The 20,334-nt window shown below is 42.4% G+C and overlaps 1 protein-coding gene across 7 annotated transcripts in view; it reads left to right on the forward strand.

Annotated features, from left to right (window-relative positions):
- The window catches only part of NCAPG2 (non-SMC condensin II complex subunit G2), a 61,964-nt gene that overhangs the window by 35,761 nt on the left and 5,869 nt on the right, over positions 1-20,334 (forward strand). For all 7 annotated transcript variants that reach the window (XM_033408203.2, XM_049714690.1, XM_033408204.2 and 4 more), the window contains 11 exons: positions 971-1,041; positions 2,009-2,162; positions 2,263-2,436; positions 3,136-3,252; positions 3,338-3,478; positions 8,995-9,094; positions 12,747-12,934; positions 13,874-14,014; positions 15,557-15,660; positions 16,504-16,604; positions 17,735-17,834. In XM_033408203.2, coding sequence (XP_033264094.1) covers positions 971-1,041; positions 2,009-2,162; positions 2,263-2,436; positions 3,136-3,252; positions 3,338-3,478; positions 8,995-9,094; positions 12,747-12,934; positions 13,874-14,014; positions 15,557-15,660; positions 16,504-16,604; positions 17,735-17,834 — 1,391 coding nt within the window. The remainder of the gene's footprint in view (positions 1-970; positions 1,042-2,008; positions 2,163-2,262; positions 2,437-3,135; positions 3,253-3,337; positions 3,479-8,994; positions 9,095-12,746; positions 12,935-13,873; positions 14,015-15,556; positions 15,661-16,503; positions 16,605-17,734; positions 17,835-20,334) is intronic.

Genomic DNA, 20,334 nt, shown 5'->3' on the forward strand with positions numbered 1-20,334 from the left:
TCCCAGAACCTTGTGGTTGGCCCATAAGTAGGTAAGGCATCTGTAAGCCACACATGGAGTGGAATCAGGAGTAGCTGCCAGCCGACTGTTGTAACATCAAGAAAACATTTTCTTTATTGGGAGTTGGGGGTGAGGGTGGGTTCACTCTGACTGAATGCAGGTTAATTACAGGCCAGATGGTGACATTGCACCTGTTTCTGTTTCATGTATATGTCCAGGAAAATTGTTGTTTCTTTTCCTTTTAGGGCCCATCTTCCTTCATCCTCTCATCCAACCAAGGGTGTTTCTTATTAAGTGATCTTGATGGAGTCTGGTCTGTCTGCTCTGTTACTGTGATAATACTAGTGGTGGTGATGTAGCTGCAGTGGGGCCCGAGGTGGCATCCTCACTTGGTTCCTGCCAAAGTCCCGCCCTCAGAGACCAGCCCTTCTCCGTGTGTTGTACCAGCTGGTTGGGGTGTGGCATCTCATGGGACTTGGGTTTGGCCAGGTAGCTCCATTGCACTGCGCTGTCTTCCTAAGGTGTTCTGTTCTGATTATTTTACTTAGGAACTTTTCTGACTAGTTTCATTCCCTTGAGTTTTATACTCAGGACACACTGAGTATATAGAGTTGGGTTTTTTTTCCTTTCATCGGTATTGTTTTTCAAATACCAGTCAGTGCCTTGACAGCAAGGACTTTTGTCTCTTCTGGTTACTGCTGTATTCCAAGGATCTCCTGGTACACAGTAGGTGCTTAATAAATATTTGCTCAAATAATTCATCACAGAAAGTAGTAAAGTGTCCTATAAAAGTTTGAGAAGACTTATCAAACCTAATGCTTCCCAAGGGGTTAAGTCCTCCTGTTGTGTGTTGAGAGCATCACTCTAATTCCTACCAAGCAGCTTTGAAAATGGGTTCCTGGGAGTCATGGGGCCCTCGGGATCCCATTGTTTACGTTCCCTGTTGCTGTGTGTCTTTTCATGCTTTCAGGATGATCGCTGCAAGACCCCTCTGTCTGTGCTGGCCTCCCTGATGCCGGCCTCGGCTGTGCCCACCTTCAGGTGCCCGCCCTCTCCGTGCACTCCTGGTCTCACTTGGCGACTCCTGCCTGACCTTCAAGCCCCCAGTGCTGTGCTCCCTGCCCCTGGCCTCCTCCCCTGTGGCAGGGAGAGCAGGGGATGTGGCTTCCAGGGCTCCGGGACTGCTGAGGGACACAGGAAGCCACCACGGGAAACTGAGAGTCTGGCGTTGTTCAAGTGCCAGATGGTGAGACGTGAGCCATCCCGCCGTCCACCACGGAGCCTTGGCCACACGTGACTCTGAGTGCTTAGAATGTGGAGTCTGGGTTGGGGCAAGCTGTGTGTGCATCCTGGTGTGATGCAGACTCGGGGACCTGGTGTGAAAGAGGGATGTAACATGTTTCATCAGTAGTTTTCTACAGTGACCATGTCTTAAAGGATGTTGGGGGTAGGCTGGGCTAAATAAGACACATTATTGAAATTAATCTTGCCTTTTTAGACGTGGCTTCTAGGACCTTTATAATGACACACGTGGCCTGCTTTTGTGGCTCACATTGTGTTTTTTATTGGGCAGCATTGCGCTAGGGTGTTGGTTATTAACTCAGTAAAAATTACTTATTTTTATTCATATTTATAAAAAAAGAGAATGTTTTGATGCTAAACAAAAAGTATTGTCCCCAGATTACGGATCTTTACTCTAGAGTCTGACAGAGGCAACACAGAAACAAAAGGCCAGGGTTTGTAAGTGCCTGGTGTGTCCTCGGTGCCTCACATCTAGGGGCCCCTGAAGCTGCTTTCAGAGTCAGCATTTTGTACTGGACCTTGTCCTGCGTAGTAATTGTGGGAAAACAGTGTATTTTTCCTGCGGTGGAGAACGTCTGAGAGTTCCCATGATAGGAAGGGCTTATGTACCCTCAGTTTTTAGCTTCTTCATTTTCCCCGCCTTTTAGAAAAGTGAGAAATTGCTATTGAGATATTAGATATGATTTTATATATGTGGCATTTTCAGCTGTGGTGTGATTTCCACACTAAGAAACCAAGAGGAAGGAACAGCCGACAAGAGCTACTGTATTCTGTTAGACTGTCTCTGCTCCTGGGGGCAAGTGGGACACATCCTGGAGCTTGTTTGTGACTCGCTGCCGGAAGAGCAGCCTCAGAGCAAGGTACACTTGTGTCATTTTTAAAGTTTGCTGAAGGAGGGTAGCTGTATGCTAGAACTCACGTGCTTTCCTGCTATGTGCCTCACTCACTCTGCGCTTTCAGGGTAACTCCGCGTCTAAGCGGAAGGTGCGGGTCCAGGACCCGCGCCCAGTCAAACCCGGGCTGGCGCTGGTCTACGTTGAGTACTTGCTGACCCACCCGAAGAATCGCGAGTGCCTGCTTTCCGCGCCCCAGAAGAAACTGAACCGTCTTTTGAAAGCCCTTGAAACATCCAAGGTAACTTTGTAGAACAGATGCAGATGCCGTGGAAGTTGAGCGATAGGGTAAGGTCTAAGTTTTCCACGTTTATAGTGTAAAATTTTCACCTGGGGGCGGGATGGGACTGGGTGAACACTTCCAGGCCCTGGTCTTTCTAGCAAGTCGTGTTCAGAGCCCAGTGTCCTGTTGAGGCCAACTCTGAGGATGAGCCGGTCTGTCGGAACAGGCCCGACAGCAGGAAGACGGCCCGCCACCCCAGGTCCCCTTGCTCTGGCCCTGCTCATCGACGAGGGAATTCCAGCCCCCTGAGTCCTGGGCAGGCTTTTCTAGGGCCCTTTGGAGAGCGAGTCCCGTGAATTTCCCATCTCCTCTCCCCGTCCTGGCTCTTCGGCCGTCTCCTCCAGGCCAGCCCTCGGAAGCAGCCTGTTACTGACACTGCTGCCAGAGGCTCCCGCCTATCAGCACCAGACATCGGATGTCGGCGGGTTGGAGGTGGGCAGCGGGGGCTGCAGGGGGCAAGGGCTGGACGAGCTTGATCCTGAGGGCTCCTTGAGCAGCACCTATGAAAAGGTGTCTTCTTGTCCCTTTACGGGAGGCTTGGAGGAGGGAGGACACTCGCCCTGCTGCTCTGGCAGCCCTCTCCAGGCGCAGCTGTGTCCTCACTTCATGCGCTGCCTGCTGAGCCGGAACCTAGCCTGCAGATGTCCTGTTTCACAGGTGGATCTGGAATCGATTTTGCAGTCGCCAGGTGGGAGCCCTCACCACCTGAGTGAAGGCACTGCCCTGCGAGCCTTCAGCCTCCACTGTCGGTTGAGTATCCATCTTCAGCATGAGGTGCGTCCACCAGCTTGGGTCAGGACATGGGGCGAATTGGCCCAGCGGCTCTGTGACTAACCTGTCTTCTGTTGTTGTTGGACAGTCCTGCTCAGAAGGCAAAGTTTACCTGTCCACTTTGGAAGACACTGGGTTTTGGTTAGAAAGCAAAGTTTTATCTTTTATCCAAGATCAAGAAGAAGAATATCTGAAGCTTCACAGGGTCGTTTATCAACAGATTATCCAGGTTAGAAGTCTTTAGACACAGAGACCCTTCTCCAAATTGTGATGTGCTTCCAGGTTTTATTTTCTAATTTAAAGCTGTAACTTTAGTCAGTACTGCTGCTCTTCTTAAACACTTACAGTGGCATCTGAATATCTAGAGTTTATCTTTTTTTTTTTGTATGTTTATTTATTTATTTCTTAGTAGTCATCCATTTTATACACATAGTGTATACATGCCAATCCCAATCTCCCAATTCATCCCACCACCACCACCCCGCCACTTTCCCCCCTTGGTGTCCATATACGTTTGTTCTCTGCATCTGTGTCTCAATTTCTGCCCTGCAAACCAGTTCCTCTGTACCATTTTTCTAGGTTCCACATGTACGCGTTAATATACGATATTTGTTTTTCTCTTTCTGACTTGCTTCGCTCTGTATGACAGTCTCTAGATCCATCCATATCTCTACAAATGACCCAATTTCATTCCTTTTTATGGCTGAGTAATATTCCATTGTATATATGGACCACATCTTCTTTATCCATTCATCTGTCGATGGGCATTTAGGTTGCTTCCATGACCTGGCTATTGTAAATAGTGCTGCAGTGAGCATTGGGGTGCATGTGTCTTTCTGAATTATGGTTTTCTCTGGGTATATGCCCAGTAGTGGGATTGCTGGGTCATATGGTAGTTCTATTTTTAGTTTTTTTAAGGAACCTCCATACTGTTCTCCATAGTGGCTGTATCAATTTACATTCCCACCAACAGTGCAGGAGGGTTCTCTTTTCTCCACACCCTCTCCAGCATTTGTTGTTTGTAGATTTTCTGATGATGCCCATTCTAACTGGTGTGAGGTGATACCTCATTGTAGTTCTGATTTGCATTTCTCTAATAATTAGTGATGTTGAGCAGCTTTTCATGTGCCTCTTGGCCATCTGTATGTCTTCTTTGGAGAAATGTCTGTTTAGGTCTTCTGCCCATTTTTGGATTGGGTTGTTTGTTTTTTTAATATTCAGCTGCATGAGCTGTTCATATATTTTGGACATTAATCCTTTGTCCCTTGCTTCATTTGCAAATATTTTCTTCCATTCTGAGGGTTGTCTTTTCGTCTTGTTTATGGTTTCCTTTGCTGTGCAAAAGCTTTTAAGTTTCATTAGGTCCCATTTGTTTAGTTTTGTTTTTATTTCCATTACTGTAGGAGGTGGATCAAAAAATATCTTGCTGTGATTAATGTCAAAGGGTGTTCTTCCTATGTTTTCCTCTAAGAGTTTTATAGTGCCCGGTCTTACATTTAGGTCTCGAATCCATTTTGAGTTTATTTTTGTGTATGGTGTTAGGGAGTGTTCTAATTTCATTCTTTTACACGTAGCTGTCCAGTTTTCCCAGCACCACTTATTGAAGTGACTGTCTTTTCTCCATTGTATACCTTTGCATCCTTTGTCATAGATTAGTTGACCATGGATGCGTTGGTTTATCTCTGGGCTTTCTATCCTGTTCCATTGATCTATGTTTCTGTTTTTGTGCCAGTACCATATTGTCTTGATTACTGTAGCTTCGTAGTATAGTCTGAAGTCAGGGAATCTGATTCCTCCAGCTCCTTTTTTTTCCCTCAAGACTGCTTTGGCTCTTCGAGGTCTTTGTGTCTCCATACAAATTTTAAGATTTTTTGTTCTAGTTCTGTAAAAAATGCCATTGGTAATTTGATAGGGATTGCATTGAATCTGTAGATTGCTTTGGGTAGTATAGCCATTTTCACAATATTGATTCTTCCAATCCAAGAACATGGTATATATCTCCATCTGTTGGTATCATCTTTAATTTCTTTCATCAGTGTCTTATAGTTTTCTGCATATAGCTCTTTTGTCTCCCTCGGTAGGTTTATTCCTAGGTATTTTATTCTTTTTTTGCAATGGTAAATGGGAGTGTTTCCTTAATTTCTCCTTCAGATTTTTCATCATTAGTGTATAGGAATGCAAGAGATTTCTGTGCATTAATTTTGTATCCTGCAAATTTACCAAATTCATTGATTAGCTCTAGTAGTTTTCTGGTAGCATCTTTGGGATTCTCTATGTATAGTATCATGTCATCTGCAAACAGTGACAGTTTTACTTCTTCTTTTCCAATTTGTATTCCTTTTATTTCTTTTTCTTCTCTGATTGCCGTGGCTAGGACTTCCAAAACTACGTTGAATAATAGTGGCAGGAGTAGACATCCTTGTCTTGTTCCTGATCTTAGAGGAAATGCTTTCAGTTTGTCACCATTGAGAATGATGTTTGCTGTGGGTTTGTTGTATATGGCTTTTATTGTGTTGAGGTAGATTCCCTCTATGCCCATTTTCTGGAGAGTTTTTATCATAAATGGGTGTTGAATTTTGTCAGAAGCTTTTTCTTATTTATTGAGATATCATATGGTTTTTATTCTTCAGTTTGTTAATATACTGTATCACATTGATTTGCGTATATTGTAGAATCCTTGCATCCCTGGGATAAATCCCACTTGATCATGGTGTATGATCCTTTTAATGTGTTGTTGGATTCTCTTTGCTAGTATTTTGTTGAGGATTTTTACATTTATATTCATCAGTGATATTGGTCTGTAATTTTCTTTTTTTGTAGTACCTTTGTCTGGTTTTGGTGTCAGGGTGATGGTGGCCTCATAGAATGAGTTTGGGAGTGTTCCTTCCTCTGCAGTTTTTTTGGAAGAGTTTGAGAAGGATGGGTGTTAGCTCTTCTCTAAATGTTTGAAAGAATTCACCTGTGAAGCTATCTGGTCCTGGACTTCTGTTTGTTGGAAGATTTTTAATCACAGTTTCCATTTCATTACTTGTGATTGGTCTGTTCATATTTTCTGTTTCTTCCTGGTTCAGTCTTGGAAGGTGATACCTTTCTAAGAATTTGTCTATTTCTTCTAGGTTGTCCATTTTATTGGCATAGAGTTGCTTGTAGTCGTCTCTTAGGATGCTTTGTATTTCTGCGGTGTCTGTTGTAACTTCTCCTTTTTCATTTCTAATTTTATTGATTTGAGTCCTCTCCCTCTTTTTCTTGATGAGTCTGGCTAATGGTTTATCAATTTTGTTTATCTTCTCAAAAACCAGGTTTTAGTTTTATTGATCTTTGCTTTGTTTTCTTTGTTTCTGTTTCATTTATTTCTGGTCTGATCTTTATGATTTCTTTCCTTCTGCTAACTTTGGGTTTTGTTTCTTCTTTCTCTAGTTCCTGTAGGTGTAAGGTTAGATTGTTTATTTGAGATTTTTCTTGTTTCTTGAGGTAGGCTTGTATGGCTATAAACTTCCCTCTTAGAACTGCCTTTGCCGCATCCCATAGGTTTTGGATCGTCGTGTTTTCATTGTCATTTGTCTCTAGGTATCTTTTGATTTCCTCTTTGATTTCTTCAGTGATCTCTTGGTTATTTAGTAACGTATTGTTTAGCCTCCATGTGTCTGTGTTTTTTACGTTTTTTTCCCTGTAATTGATTTCTAATCTCATAGCGTTGTGGGCAGAAAAGATGCTTGGTAAGATTCCAGTTTTCTTAAATTTACTGAGGCTTGATTTGTGACCCAAGATGTGATCTATCCTGGAGAATGTTCCATGCATACTTGAGAAGAAAGTGTAATCTGCTGTTTTTGGATGGAATGTCCTATAAATATCAATTAAATCTATCTGGTCTATTGTGTTATTTAAAGCTTCTGTTTCCTTATTTTCATTTTGGATGATCTGTCCATTGGTGTAAGTGAGGTGTTAAAGTCCCCCACTCTTTTTGTGTTACTGTCAATTTCCTTTTATAGCTGTTAGCAGTTGCCTTAGGTATTGAGGTGCTCTTATGTTGGGTGCATATATATATATAAAATTGTTATATCTTCTTCTTGGATTGATTCCTTGATCATTATGTAGTGTCCTTATCTATTGTAACATTCTTTATTTTAAAGTCTTATTTTATCTGATATGAGTATTGCTACTCCAGCTTTCTTTTGATTTCCATTTGCATGGAATATCTTTTTCCATCCCCTCACTTTCAGTCCCTATATGTGTCCCTAGGTCTGAGGTGGGTCTCTTGTAGACAGCATATATATGGGTCTTGCTTTTGTATCCATTCAGCAAACCTGTGTCTTTTGGTTGGAGCATTTAATCCATTCACGTTTAAGGTAATTATCAATATGTATGTTCCTATGACCATTTTCTTAATTGTTTTGGGTTTGTTTTTGTAGGTCCTATTCTTCTCTTGTGTTTCCCACTTAGAGAAGTTCCTTTAGCATTTGTTGTAGAGCTGGTTTGGTGGTGCTGAATTCTCTTAGCTTTTGCTTGTCTGTAAAGCTTTTGATTTCTCCATCGAATCTGAATGAAATCCTAGCTGGGTAGAGTAATCTTGGTTGTGGGTTCTTCCCTTTCATCACTTTAAGTATATCATGCCACTCCCTTCTGTCTTGTAGAGTTTCTGCTGAGAAATCAGCTGTTAACCTTATGGGAGTTCCCTTGTATGTTATTCATCGTTTTTCCCTTGCTGCTTTCAGTAAGTTTTCTTTGTCTTTGATTTTTGCTAATTTGAGTACTATACGTCTCAGCGTTTTTCTCCTTGGGTTTATCCTGTATGGGACTCTCTCTGCTTCCTGGACTTGGGTGGCTATTTCCTTTCCCATGTTAAGGAAGTGTTTGACTATAATCTCTTCAAATATTTTCTCAGGTCCTTTCTCTCTCTTTTCTCCTTCTGGGACCCCTGTAATGTGAATGTTGTTGCATTTAATGTTGTCCCAGAGGTCTCTTAGGCTGTCTTCATTTCTTTTCACTCTTTTTTCTTTATTCTGTTCCACAGCAGTGAATCCCACCATTCTGTCTTGCAGGTCACTTATCCGTTCTTCTGCCTCAGTTATTCTGCTATTGATTCCTTCTAGTGTATTTTTCATTTCAGTTACTGTATTGTTCATCTCTGTTTGTTTGTTCTTTTATTCTTCTAGATCTTTGTTAAACATTTCTTGCATCTTCTCGATCTTTGCCTCCATTCTTTTTCCGAGGTCCTGGATCATCTTCACTGTCATTATTCTGAGTTCTTCTTCTGGAAGGTTGCCTATCTCCATTTCATTTAGTTATTTTTCTGGGTTTTTATCTTGTTCCTTCATCTGGTACATAGCCCTCTGCCTTTTCAACTTGTCTTTCTTTCTGTGAATGTGGCTTTTATTCCACAGGCTGCAGGATTGTAGTTCTTGCTTTTGTTGTCTGCCCTCTGGTGGATGAGGCTGTCTTAGAGTTTATTTTTTTGCAAAGCATAAACTGCATAATTTTAATGTAATTTGACACATTGCACGTAACACGTGTTCAGTAATGTTTGTGGATAACATAAAATGTGTTTCTAGATTTCTTATGGAAAGAGAAATGAGAATTAATGTATTTTTATGGAAATTCCTTTTTAAGCATCTTTGTAGACATCTGCTTTATGAGACCCCTAGTGGTACCCTTAGATGTTAGGACCTTGACCAGCAGGATGTCCCCTCTTGTCCCTTCTGTGGCTTTTGATGGGAAATCACATCATCATGTCTACCTCTCTTACAGACCTACCTGACTGTATGCAAGGATGTCATTGTGGTCGGCCTTGGTGACTGTATGTTTCAGACACAGCTTTTACAGCGGAGCCTGGGAATCATGCAAACAGGTACTGCGTTTATTAAAGGACTAGTTTAGAGCGACTAGCAGTCAGAACCAGCCCCTCTCTCCCTCCCTCACTTCGCTGGTCAGGACTCTTGTTTTTAAGTGATAGATGTGTAGCACAAACTAGCTGACACCAAAAGAGGAATTAACAGGCTGAGGCAGCCAGGAAGTTCAGAGGTGTTTCTGGCTCGGACGTGACCAAGTGCGGAGTCTCTGGCAAGGTCTTGTGCTCCTCCCCCGGTGGTTTGCGTGATTGCAGCTGCTTTGCCTTGTGGTCACCAGCACGGCCCCAGCCTGTCTGCTGCTCCTGTCTGGTGTCTGTCATCGTCTGCGTGCAAGTCAGGAGCTGTTTAATGTCCCCCCCCCCCGCCCCCCGAGACCACTGGGAAGTTGCTGTCACCCCAAGGACAGGATCCCTGGTAACTCATACCATGGCGTCCACACAAGTTAAATGTGTTCAGTGAGTGAGTGAGAAGTTGGCCTCCTTCCAGGTGGGCTGGGCTTCGATTATCTGGAGCATCGCATCCAGGGGGGCCGGGCCAGATCCTTGCAGCCCCGTCTCATTGTGGCGGGGGGAGTGTGGGTGGACCCAGGATGCCTCCTCTGCCTCGGGTCATGGGCTGGCTGAGAAGGGCACCGCAGGGCTGTGACCCCTGCCCGCTGCCTCCCTGGGGCAGCCGAGTCGGCAGAGAACACCCCGTTGCTACAGTTGGTTCTTCCTGAGATCCCTAGAAGCTTGGAAATGCATAATTTGAATTTCTTTAAGCCTAAATATTTGCTAACAGAGATTGAAAGTATTATCATTTACCAAATTCAACATGAAGTTTGCAGTTAGCTCTCTGGGGTCTTTTGCTGTAGTCTTGACTATCGTTGTGCATACCCCGGGGAAGTCTTGGCCACAAACCCCACAGCTTCTTTCTTTCATGGTTCTGCCCCTGAGGTTGGCACTTGGCCTGCATGGGTGCTGGGGTGGCAGTCACTCTGCTCTGCTGTCTCGAGTGTACGTGTCCTTAATCTGTAATTACAAGCAAGATTTTACATCATTTGGTTACAATATCCACAAAGACTAAATATTAAATAGAACAAATGTTTTTTGTTTTAAAATCTTTTTCCTTTGTTTAAGTCTTTATAACTCTCACTTTCTATTGTGAAAACAGCGTTTTAAACTTAAGCTTAATGATTGAAACATTAAAGATGATTTGCATTGTTAAACTCAATTTATCATTTAAGAATTATTTTCCCCTAAGGATTAAATCTATTTTTAGTATTTATAAAATTTTCCAAGGAGCTAATAAGAATTTTAGATCTCCAATGTAGCCCGTAAGCTACTGACCTTACCTTCAACCAAGCTGAAATGATCTTTGTATTTATACATTCTAACAATCGGGATTTCCCAGGAGAGAATCAACTGTGTGCTCATTCTTTGTAGTCCTGTTACAAATGAGATTATACTTTGCAGTTTTGCTAGGTAAGCCCAGAGCCTGTTCTCTGGACTTGCTCTACTTGAAAGAGTCCTAATAGAACATTTAAATTTAAAACTCAGTCACATTTATATTATTAACATTTGAGCATGGCGTTCTCCATGCTGAAATGCATATTCTGGAAGAGACGTCCTTGAATACAGCTGAGTTCCCACATATAACCCAGATGTAAACAGCTCAGTTCAAAAATGCAGGTGTTTCTGCTATAACACAACATGTGTGTTTTGAAAAACTCTGTGTGTTCTGCAAAATCAGGCACTGGAAGTGACGGGGCTTGTGAGAGAAGATGCCTGCGGTGGACTGTGGGCCGGTGCCGCGTGACAGCACCAGGAAATGATAATGCCCCCAAAAGTAATTAGCACGACTACGAGGAAGGTTGAATTCCTAATAAGTAAATATTACAGTAAATAATGGGCTTTGTGGTCAGTGCAAAGGTAAAGGGGGATTGATGGGGACCACAGCCTCCTGTGTAGAGCTGGGCAGGAGGGCCTTGCAGGACAGCACACCCCATCTGAGACAGAAAGGGGCCTGGGTCCACGTGGCTCTCGGTGGCTGCTGCCCTGAGATGGGCTAGTGAGCGTCTCCTTGCGTACAGACTCATGGTGGCCTGAGATGCTGACCGTCGGTGCTGGGCCGCGTGACCCCCCAGCTTAGCCATCCCTGTGCACCAGTCACTCTAGAGAAGCAAGAACTTCCAAAGTGAGGGCCTTCTGTTTCCCATGGCTGCAAATCCTGACCTACCTTAGTAACTTATCATACTCTGCTTAACCACTACCTATATATATTTGGTTATAACGCACATATGGCTTGAATGTAATGAAATAACTTTCAACTAAAACTTTCAACATTTCAGATTTTTGTCAGTAGTAAAGACACTAGTTAGTATGAGGTTCTCCCACTGCACCAGGACCTTGAGGGTGGATGCAAGGGGACAGGCCCCCTTGTCCTCAGAGCCCCGTCACCCTCAGCGTGTTGGCCTCTGCTGAGCTGCTGCCTCACTGCCTGCTTCACTGTAATGACTGATATGTGGAGAATGTATCTCTCTGCCTTCTTCTAGATAAAGAGATTTGTTTCTTGAAAGTTTCTGTTAAGTTTGCAAAGACTCTCCAAACTTTGTGTTGATTCTGGTAGTGCCATACACCTTTTGAGGGGCAAACTCAACTGGAACATGACCATTTCTTTTATTACTTTAGTAGATAGATTTGGATTTGGGGTTAGTTTCTTACTTCTGTCTCAAGCAGAGCTTCTATGTCTATTAATCTCTTTCATAAATCAAGGAGCTTCCCTATTAGGGCCACATGATTCCTATGTAAGGTAGGAGAGGTCATAACGCTTTGTCGCCTAGATACTAATCTTTTAACGAGGAACATTATTTCTGTGCTTTTCTATGTGACAGGTTTTTAAAAAATATACATGTATAGTTTATATAGTATATACTTTTAAATGTATATAAGGAAGAATCATGGTTCCAGCCCAGTCCACCAGGGATGCAGCCCTGCATACAGACCTGAAGGTTAGTCAGTGGTGGGCAGTGCGAGGTGCAGCATGGGTGCAGAGTGGGGCAGGGGCATGGGAGGGCGCGGCCTCTGGCTCTGTTTGCAGTGCAGCTTACAGGCCAGTCTGCGTAGAAACAAAAAAGAAAATTGAAGGTCCTCAGCATGAATTGTAGAATTGAGTTCACACTCTGAAAACATTTTACCAAATTTTTACCAAATCATTGCCACACAGGAAAGGAGAGAAAGACACCAACAAACTACACAGTGTTGGGGATTTAACAGAGTTGGCCTCGGAGATTCTTAGGTCATAGTCTGAGAGCTCTAGGGCCTTTCCTCTCAGACCCGTCAGCGATGTCACCATCGTGTGAAAAAGTAAGACACATCCTCTACCCAGGTGTTCAGGGACCCACACTGTCCACACATGCAGTGCTTCTCAGTGCCTGAGCCAGGTGGGCTGTTACTGTTATTGAAGGCATCGGCTTTATATATTTAATAAAAGGAGCAAGTCGTAGGTATGTATGTCTGTTAGATTTTATGTTAATCTGACCAACCTGGTATTGGCTCACCAGTAACAGTCTCTTTTAAGTTACCATAATATACATGTGTTAAGTGAAAAATATATAATAATTTCAACTAAATTGTGTGATTAAATAACTGATTTTTTCAACTTTCTTTCCAGTGAAGGGATTCTTTTATGTTTCATTACTTCTTGGCATTCTGAAAGAGGTAACCAGAAGCTCCTTGACGCAGAAAGCAGATTCAGAGAAAGAAGTCTCAACACTGTTTGATTTGGTGCAGAAAGTATTTCAGCAAATGTTGGAATGTATGGCGCGGAGCTTCAGGAAGCAACCAGAAGAAGGCTTGCAGGTACTGGAGCCTCCCCAGGGCGGGACAGAGGGACTAGAGGGACAGCGCCCACCTGGTGGAGCAGGGTGCGTGTAGCCAGGCCTGCTCACACGCTGGGGCTATCGGGTGGGGAGAGGTGCCACGCAGACAGGAAGTGGCTGCCAGGTGCCACCTTCAGCTGGTGCTGCCAGCCCTCTCCCTGGGGTGGCACGCTCTGGGGCAGGAGGCGAGGGAGGCCAGGGGCTCACCTCCGGCCACCAGTCTGGGGACAGTGTTGACGTGTTCAGGTCAGTAGGCCAGCGACCCGAGAGCTCCTCTGCCCAGCAGGACAGAAGCAGAGAATGAATACAGTAGCTTGTGAGTGCCCAGCTGTTAGTAGTAAAGATTTAAAAAATGCTTAAATGGGAGGATGTTTATGAGCTATTGAAACTTTCAATTTTGTCCTGTTTTTTTTAGCTGGTAGAGGTAATTGAAGGTTATTGGCCATATTTTCTGTAGCCTAGCTCATATTTGAGTTAATTTGAAATAGTCCTGTTTTTGATGAGTTGGTTCAAGTGTCTGTGATCTATTTACGGAATTTGTGCCAAAATATTTTTCTTTTCTCACCATTGTCTGTACAGCTTCGTTCAGAACACATGGCCTCATAGTGGGTGTCTTCCCTTAATGTCAGTGATGTTTCTTCATCTCTCCTTTCGAAAACTTTATTAATGTTATTGATACTCCTATTCTTGGGGATTTTTCTTTGCTCTGGGGTAAGAGTGTCATAAAGGTCCTTCCTGGCGGGCTTCAGTCTTGTGTGTCGCCTTCTGGTCGTGGTTCCCATCAGCTGCAGAGAGGAAGGTGCGGCAGTGAGGGTGGGCAGACGAAACGGGCCCCGGGCCCCCGGGGGACAGCAGGAGGAGGCCTCATTCTTGAAAGTGGTCTTCTAAGCACTAACAGTGACTGATGTGTTTTTCGTAGCTCCTTTATTCTGTTCAGACCCCTCTTCATGAATTTATCAGCACCGTGCAGTCCTGGCACGTGGACACGCCTGTCCACCGGGGCGTGCTCTCCACTCTGATTGCCGCGTCCGTGGTCGAGATAAGTCACCGGCTCCGAAAGGTGAAGTGTGTTGTCCTGAAACTGCTGTGTCTTGTTTTGACTATTCAAGAGGCTGTTTTCTGCTGGCAGCACATTTTTATGCTTTTCCAAGTATTTTTTCAGAACTCAGGTATAGCGGGAGGTCTGCTTCTCCTGCAGCTTCACCACACAGTTCCGTGGCTGGTTTGTGTTTAGAATCACGTGACCATGGGGGGAACCATGCTAAGGATGTTGTCGTTCTTCATTAAAACCAAGCTGCTCCTTGCATCTTGAATACTTCTTTTTGCCATATTTTAGAGGCTTAAGCGAGTTGATACATTTCTTAAGATTCCCCTCTCCTGACAGGCAGAAGTGGCCCTGGTCAGTGGCGAGCAGGGTGCACGAGTACTCTTGGGCTCTGTTTCTGGAATAGCTCACATCTCTGACTGCCTTGCTGTACATAAGCCTTACTTTTCTTTTTCTTTTACGCGTAGGAAATTTGAACCTCTGATATCAGTTTAAACAGATAGTTTGTTTGCCCCTGCTCTATAAAGGACTGGCCATTTTCCTAGCAGTAGCCTATTTTATATGATTAGCCTACTTGGTTCAAGATTGACATAATCAGGATGGTAATTCAGGTCACAACAGAAACCACTCTTTCACGGCATGGAATCCTGGTGGTAGCGAGTGAGGGCATGGAAGAATGCCTTAAGATAGTTAAATAATGAGGCGTTTTCTCAGTATGAAAAGCTGAAATCTGATAGGAGATATCTTTGAAATATACAAATGCAAACATATAATTTGTATAAATTTTGTATTATAAAATCACAAATATAAAAAGAGTTGACAAAATTCTGAGACATTGATAACATTTAAGGCCCTCCTGAAAGCTTGAAGAGAGGTCATTTTGGTTTAGGAGCATGATTCCTGGACTATACACAGCCCAAGAACTGGAAGTTATTCAGGCCTGTGAGCTACACAGCTGATGACGATGAATCCGTCAATGGCCTGTGGGCCATCGTGGCCCACTGTCTGTTTTTGTAAATAAACTTATTTTGGGAAAAAAACAAACAAACAAACTCATATTGGAACATGACCAAGCCCATTTATTTACCTTTTTTCTATGGCTGCTTTGTGCTGTAACAGCAGAATTGAGTAATTGTGGCAGAGATCGTTTTGCCCACAAAGCCGAAAATATTTACTCTTTAAATATTTACTATTTACTACTTTATAGAAAAAGTTTGAGTTGAGAAAACCTGATCTGGACTAATAAGAGTAACGAGTTGTTTGCTTAGTGTAGAAACACGTTGTTTACAGAAGGTAATAGAATTAAAGGGTGTTCGACAGAAGGCTTGTTGAGTGACGTGTCTTTTTTCTTCTCTCCAGTTGATTGACACCACTGTGTATAGTAATAGGTTAATCATAATTATGGTAGGCATTGCAGCAGTTAATAAAAATCATTGTTTTGAGTTTCTGGAAAGCCTTTCTCAAGTTTGGAAGAAAACCCAGGGAAGTGTAAAATGAGTGATCAGTGCAGTCTCAGTCTCAATTCATGTTACTGACTTGACTTTTTTTTTTTTTTAGGTTTCTGATACCAAAGAGCTTACTCCCCCAGAGGGTCTTTCAGCCCTTCCACCATTTTCAAGGTGTTTAATAGGAATAATAATAAAATCTCCGAACGTAGTCAGGTAATCCCTTTTTCTTTGCTGTTCTCTTAATCCTGTCATGGCTGTAAGCTCTCAGTAACTTTAGCTCTATTCCTTTTACTCTCACCATTTGTCAAAAGTACATTTTTTTCCTAAGAGAAAACATTTCCATACAATTTTCTCTCATTTTATCAGAGATTAAAAATATTAGCATTATACTTATACAAAGTGAAATTCTAACTCTCTGAAAGATATATTCATCCAAATAGTCTCTGGTTATGCTTTATCATAACTACAGTTCATTTAGAGGGAAACATTTAAAATTTTAATGTCACTGAAATACTTCCTACAATGGACACTTTCAAAACACGACTTGGGTAAATTCCATGTGGTTTTCATTCGGCACACAGCTGTTACTCATTTCTCCATGCCATGTGTCACCTGACCTGCTTCTAGGGTTTCTTGTGGCACATGCAGGACTGGTGGGCTACAAAAGGGATAGTTTTGCAGACACCTGATACCTGTGGAATTTTAATAGTACATATGTTCCTTGAAAACTTCAAAAAGCATTGTTTTTAACAGCTATGAATTATCTTTCAATAGCATATCAAATCTTTTTTGTGGGCATTACGAGTATGCAGAGTGGCTTTATTCACTAACCAGAACAACCCTCTTCTCTTTCTAGCAACGCCCTCTGATTTTAGTGTCTCACCTGTATGATTTGGCATGCTTACAGTGAAGAGTATGGGAAGGGTTTAGTCAACTTCCCATGTTAGCTGAAAACTAGAATTCATGGTGGTTGATGAATCTTGGCTATATTTGTCTTTCTGTAAAGTATTAAGATATACTATAGAGTAATTTCAGTTGTTTTTTACTTTTTTGCAGGTCATTTTTAGATGAACTGAAGGCATGTGTTATTTCTGAGGATATTGAAGGCATCGTGTGTCTCACAGCTGTTATGCACATTATCTTGGTTATTAATAAAGGTTGGTTAAATTTTCTATGGTATCGTCTGGGACATTGCTGGGTGCATCTTACACAGAACTGTTGTGGAATGTTTGGGAGTGAATCCCCTGCTAGTTAGGCTCTCACGGCACTTTCCCCCAAGCGCTCCACGCGCTACACGTGTGCCGTCTGCCTGGGCATCTGCTGTGTAGCTGCCACGTACCAGCTTGAATAATGGTAGCTTCTTAATGCAGCTCCTGTCCACTTTCCCCACTGGACCCATTACGTCTGCCTCTCTGTGCCTTAGACTGAATTTCTATTGATTTGTCATTTATTACCTTTGTCATGTACATTTAAAAATCTGAATTCATTTTTGCTAATGATGGTGTGTTTTGGTATTAATATTTAATGTATCTGTGTTTTGCTTAACTTTAACTGTGCCTATTCTGGGTATCCCAGCCAGTTGAAATAGTATTGGAGAAATAATTGGAGGTACCTAGGAAGTGCTTACCTAAGTGTAAAATATGGTAATGTCCCTGCAGATGGACTACTATTAAGTTTCTATATTTTTGGACCAGTTTTACTAATGTTGAAATTATTTTCTAAGATATTATTCATAGAGTGATCCTCTCAAAACAAGCTCTCCCCATAAGCATGAATGCATAGTACGGCTGTAGATTCATGACGGGAATTTGTAACTAGTTTGACCCAGGCCAAGCATCAGGAAAGACTTGCCTGAGGCAGCGTCTCCTGGGGAGACATCTGCAGGAAGAGGGACGTTCTCCATGTGGAGGGTGTGAGGATGGCGGTTGGGGTGCAGATGACCACCGTGTACTTAATAGGTACTTAAACATTTGCCAAACAGATGATGACTCTGAAATGTGTTAGTTCCGTTACTGTTGAAGGTGTTGGTGATCATCAAGTCTCATGGCATGGACAGAACTCACGGGATCACGGCCTTGGAAACTACCTCAGAGCCAATGAGGTGCTTTGTAATCACTCATTGGATCTTCTAACATCCCTTTAAAGGGATCATTACTGTTCTGCAGGTCAATATATGCACTGACTCAGAGGGGAGGGTAGGAGGCTCTGTCTTACTGAAATTGAACCTGCATTGAGAGTCTGTGTGCTTTTTGTGTAGTTGTGTTCAATATTTTTCTGTCTTTAACAGGTAAACATAAGAGTTCAAAAGTGAAGGGTGTTGCAGCTACTGTTCACAGAAAACTAAAGACATTCATGGAAATTACTTTGGAAGAGGATAGCTTGGAAAGGTAAAGCACTAGATACCCACCAGGTGTGATTATCTGAACACTGCTAGTTATTCCTTAGGTATATTTTAGAACACGTTTTCATTGCTGCTAGTTACAGCCAGGTAGAAAACTGGGGATTGAAGGGATAGAAGTGTTTCTGTTGGCAAGACCCTTTGAGCATATGTTTTAATTACTTCCTCATTCTGTCTTTAAAAACAAAAACAAAACTGTCACTTGCAAGATTCTGCCCTAGAAAAGGAAGGGCATACAAACTCATTCTATATGGTTTTATTTTATTTATTATTTATTATTTATTTATTTTTGGCTGTGTCGGATCTTAGTTGAGGCACATGGGATCTTTCCTTATGGGCTTCTCTCTAGTTGTGGTGCATGGGCTTCAGAGTGCGTGAGCTCAGTAGTTGTGGTGCATGGGCTTAGTTGCTCCATGGCATGTGGGGTCTTAGTTCCCCGACCAGGAATCGAACCCGCGGCCTCTGCATTGGAAGGCGGATTCTTACCCACTGGACCACCAGGGAAGTCCCGTCATTCTATATGGTTTTAAACCTAGACAGATTATATTTGGTGGTTTGCTGTATTTTTGAAACCATGAACATTCATTCCTCGGTTATAATTACCAGTTTACAAGTATCCATGTTGGGAATGGGAAAGGTCCCTCCAGAGACTGAAGAAATGTGCACTGTTTTCTACTTTCCAGGTAGCCTGTTGCTGCTGCAGGGACTGCTATCTAAGAATGTATTCATTGGGCTATTTTTCCAGCCAGGTGTTTTTCCTGCTGTATAATGTTTTTGACATGCTGTGCAATTTCCTGTAGACTCTTTTCTGAATTGTGTTTGACTCTCAGACCAGCCACAGAAGCAGTGTTTTTCCTGCTGTTTTCTGAACACCATACAGTTAAGTGTTACAGAGCTTTGAACCAGGTAATTAGTTTTATATATGCCTGGGAAATAAGCCACTTTCCATAGCTACTTTCTCCTTTGGAGAAAGGCTTTCAAAATCCTAAATTGCTAACTTATGAACAAAGACAGTTTTATCTCTTCCTAGGGCTTCTGGTACGATATTGAAAAGGAGTGGTGAAAGGACATACTTGTCTTGTACGTGATCTTAGTGGGAAAGCTTCCCATTTCTCACCATTAAGCACAATGTTAGCTGTAGATGTTCTTTATCAAGTTGAGGAAGTTCCCCTCTATTCCTAATTTACAGATAGTTCTTATCATAGTGGGTGTTGGATCTTGTCAAATGCTTTTTCTGCATCTACTGACAAGGTCATAGGATTTTTCTTCTTTAGCCTGTTGATGTGGTAGGTTACGTTAGTTGATTTTCAGATGTTGAACCAGCCTTGCATACCTGGGATAAATCCCACTCGGTCATGGTGTATAATTTTTTAATACGCTGTTGGGTTTAATTTGCTAATATATATATATATATATATATTTTGGGGTTCGCGGGCCTCTCACTGTTGTGGCCTCTCCCGTTGCGGAGCATAGGCTCTGGACGCGCAGGCTCAGGGGCCATGGCTCACGGGCCCGGCTGCTCCGCGGCATGTGGGATCCTCCCAGACCAGGGCACGAACCCGTGTCCCCTGCATCAGCAGGCGGACTCTCAACCACTGCGCCACCAGGGAAGCCCATAATTTGCTGATATTTTATTAAGTACTTTTTGCATCTATGCTCATGAGTGAGATTGTTCTGTAGTTATCTTTTCTTGTAATGTCTTTGTCTGGCTTTGCGACTAGGGAATTGCTGGCCTCATAGAATGACTTAGGAAGTATTCCTTCCCTTCTTCTGTCGTCTGAAAGAGACTAAAGAATTGGTATAGCTTCTTTCTCAAATATTTGGTTAGAATTCACCAGTGAGTCCATCTGGGTCTGGTGCTTTCTACTTTTGGAAGGTTATTAATTACTGACTCAATTTTTTAAATAGATGCCTACTCAGATTGTCTACTTCTTCTTGAGTTAGTTTTGGCAGATTGTGCCTTTCAAGGATTTGGTCCATTTCATCTAGGCTGTCAACTTTGTGGGTATAGTATTCCTTAACTGTCTTTTTTTTAATGTCCATGGGATCTGTAGTTATGTACTCTCTTTCATTTCTCATATTAGTAATTTGTGTCCTCTTTTTTTTTTTTTTTCCAGCCTGGCTAGAGGCTTATTGGTTTTATTGATCTTTTAAAAGAACCAGCTTTTGGTTTCATTGATTTTCTCTATTGATTTCTGTTTTTCACTTCTTTTTTTTTGCTTTCTGCTCTAATTTTTATTATTTCTTTTCTTTTGCCTGCTTTGGATTTAATTTGCACTTTTTTTTTCTTTTTTTCTGGTTTCCGGAAGCCTAGATTACTGATTTTAGATGTTTCTTCTTTTCTAATAGTCAGTGCTATAAATTACTCTCTAAGCACTGCTTTTGCTGCATGGCACAAATTTTGCTGTTATGTTTTCATTTCCGTTTAGTTAAAAATATTTTAAAATTTCTCTTGAGATTTCTTCTTTGCTGCCTGTATTCTTTAGAAG

Source organism: Orcinus orca, chromosome 9 (assembly GCF_937001465.1).
Source record: "Orcinus orca chromosome 9, mOrcOrc1.1, whole genome shotgun sequence".
NCBI classification, from domain to species: domain Eukaryota; kingdom Metazoa; phylum Chordata; class Mammalia; order Artiodactyla; family Delphinidae; genus Orcinus; species Orcinus orca.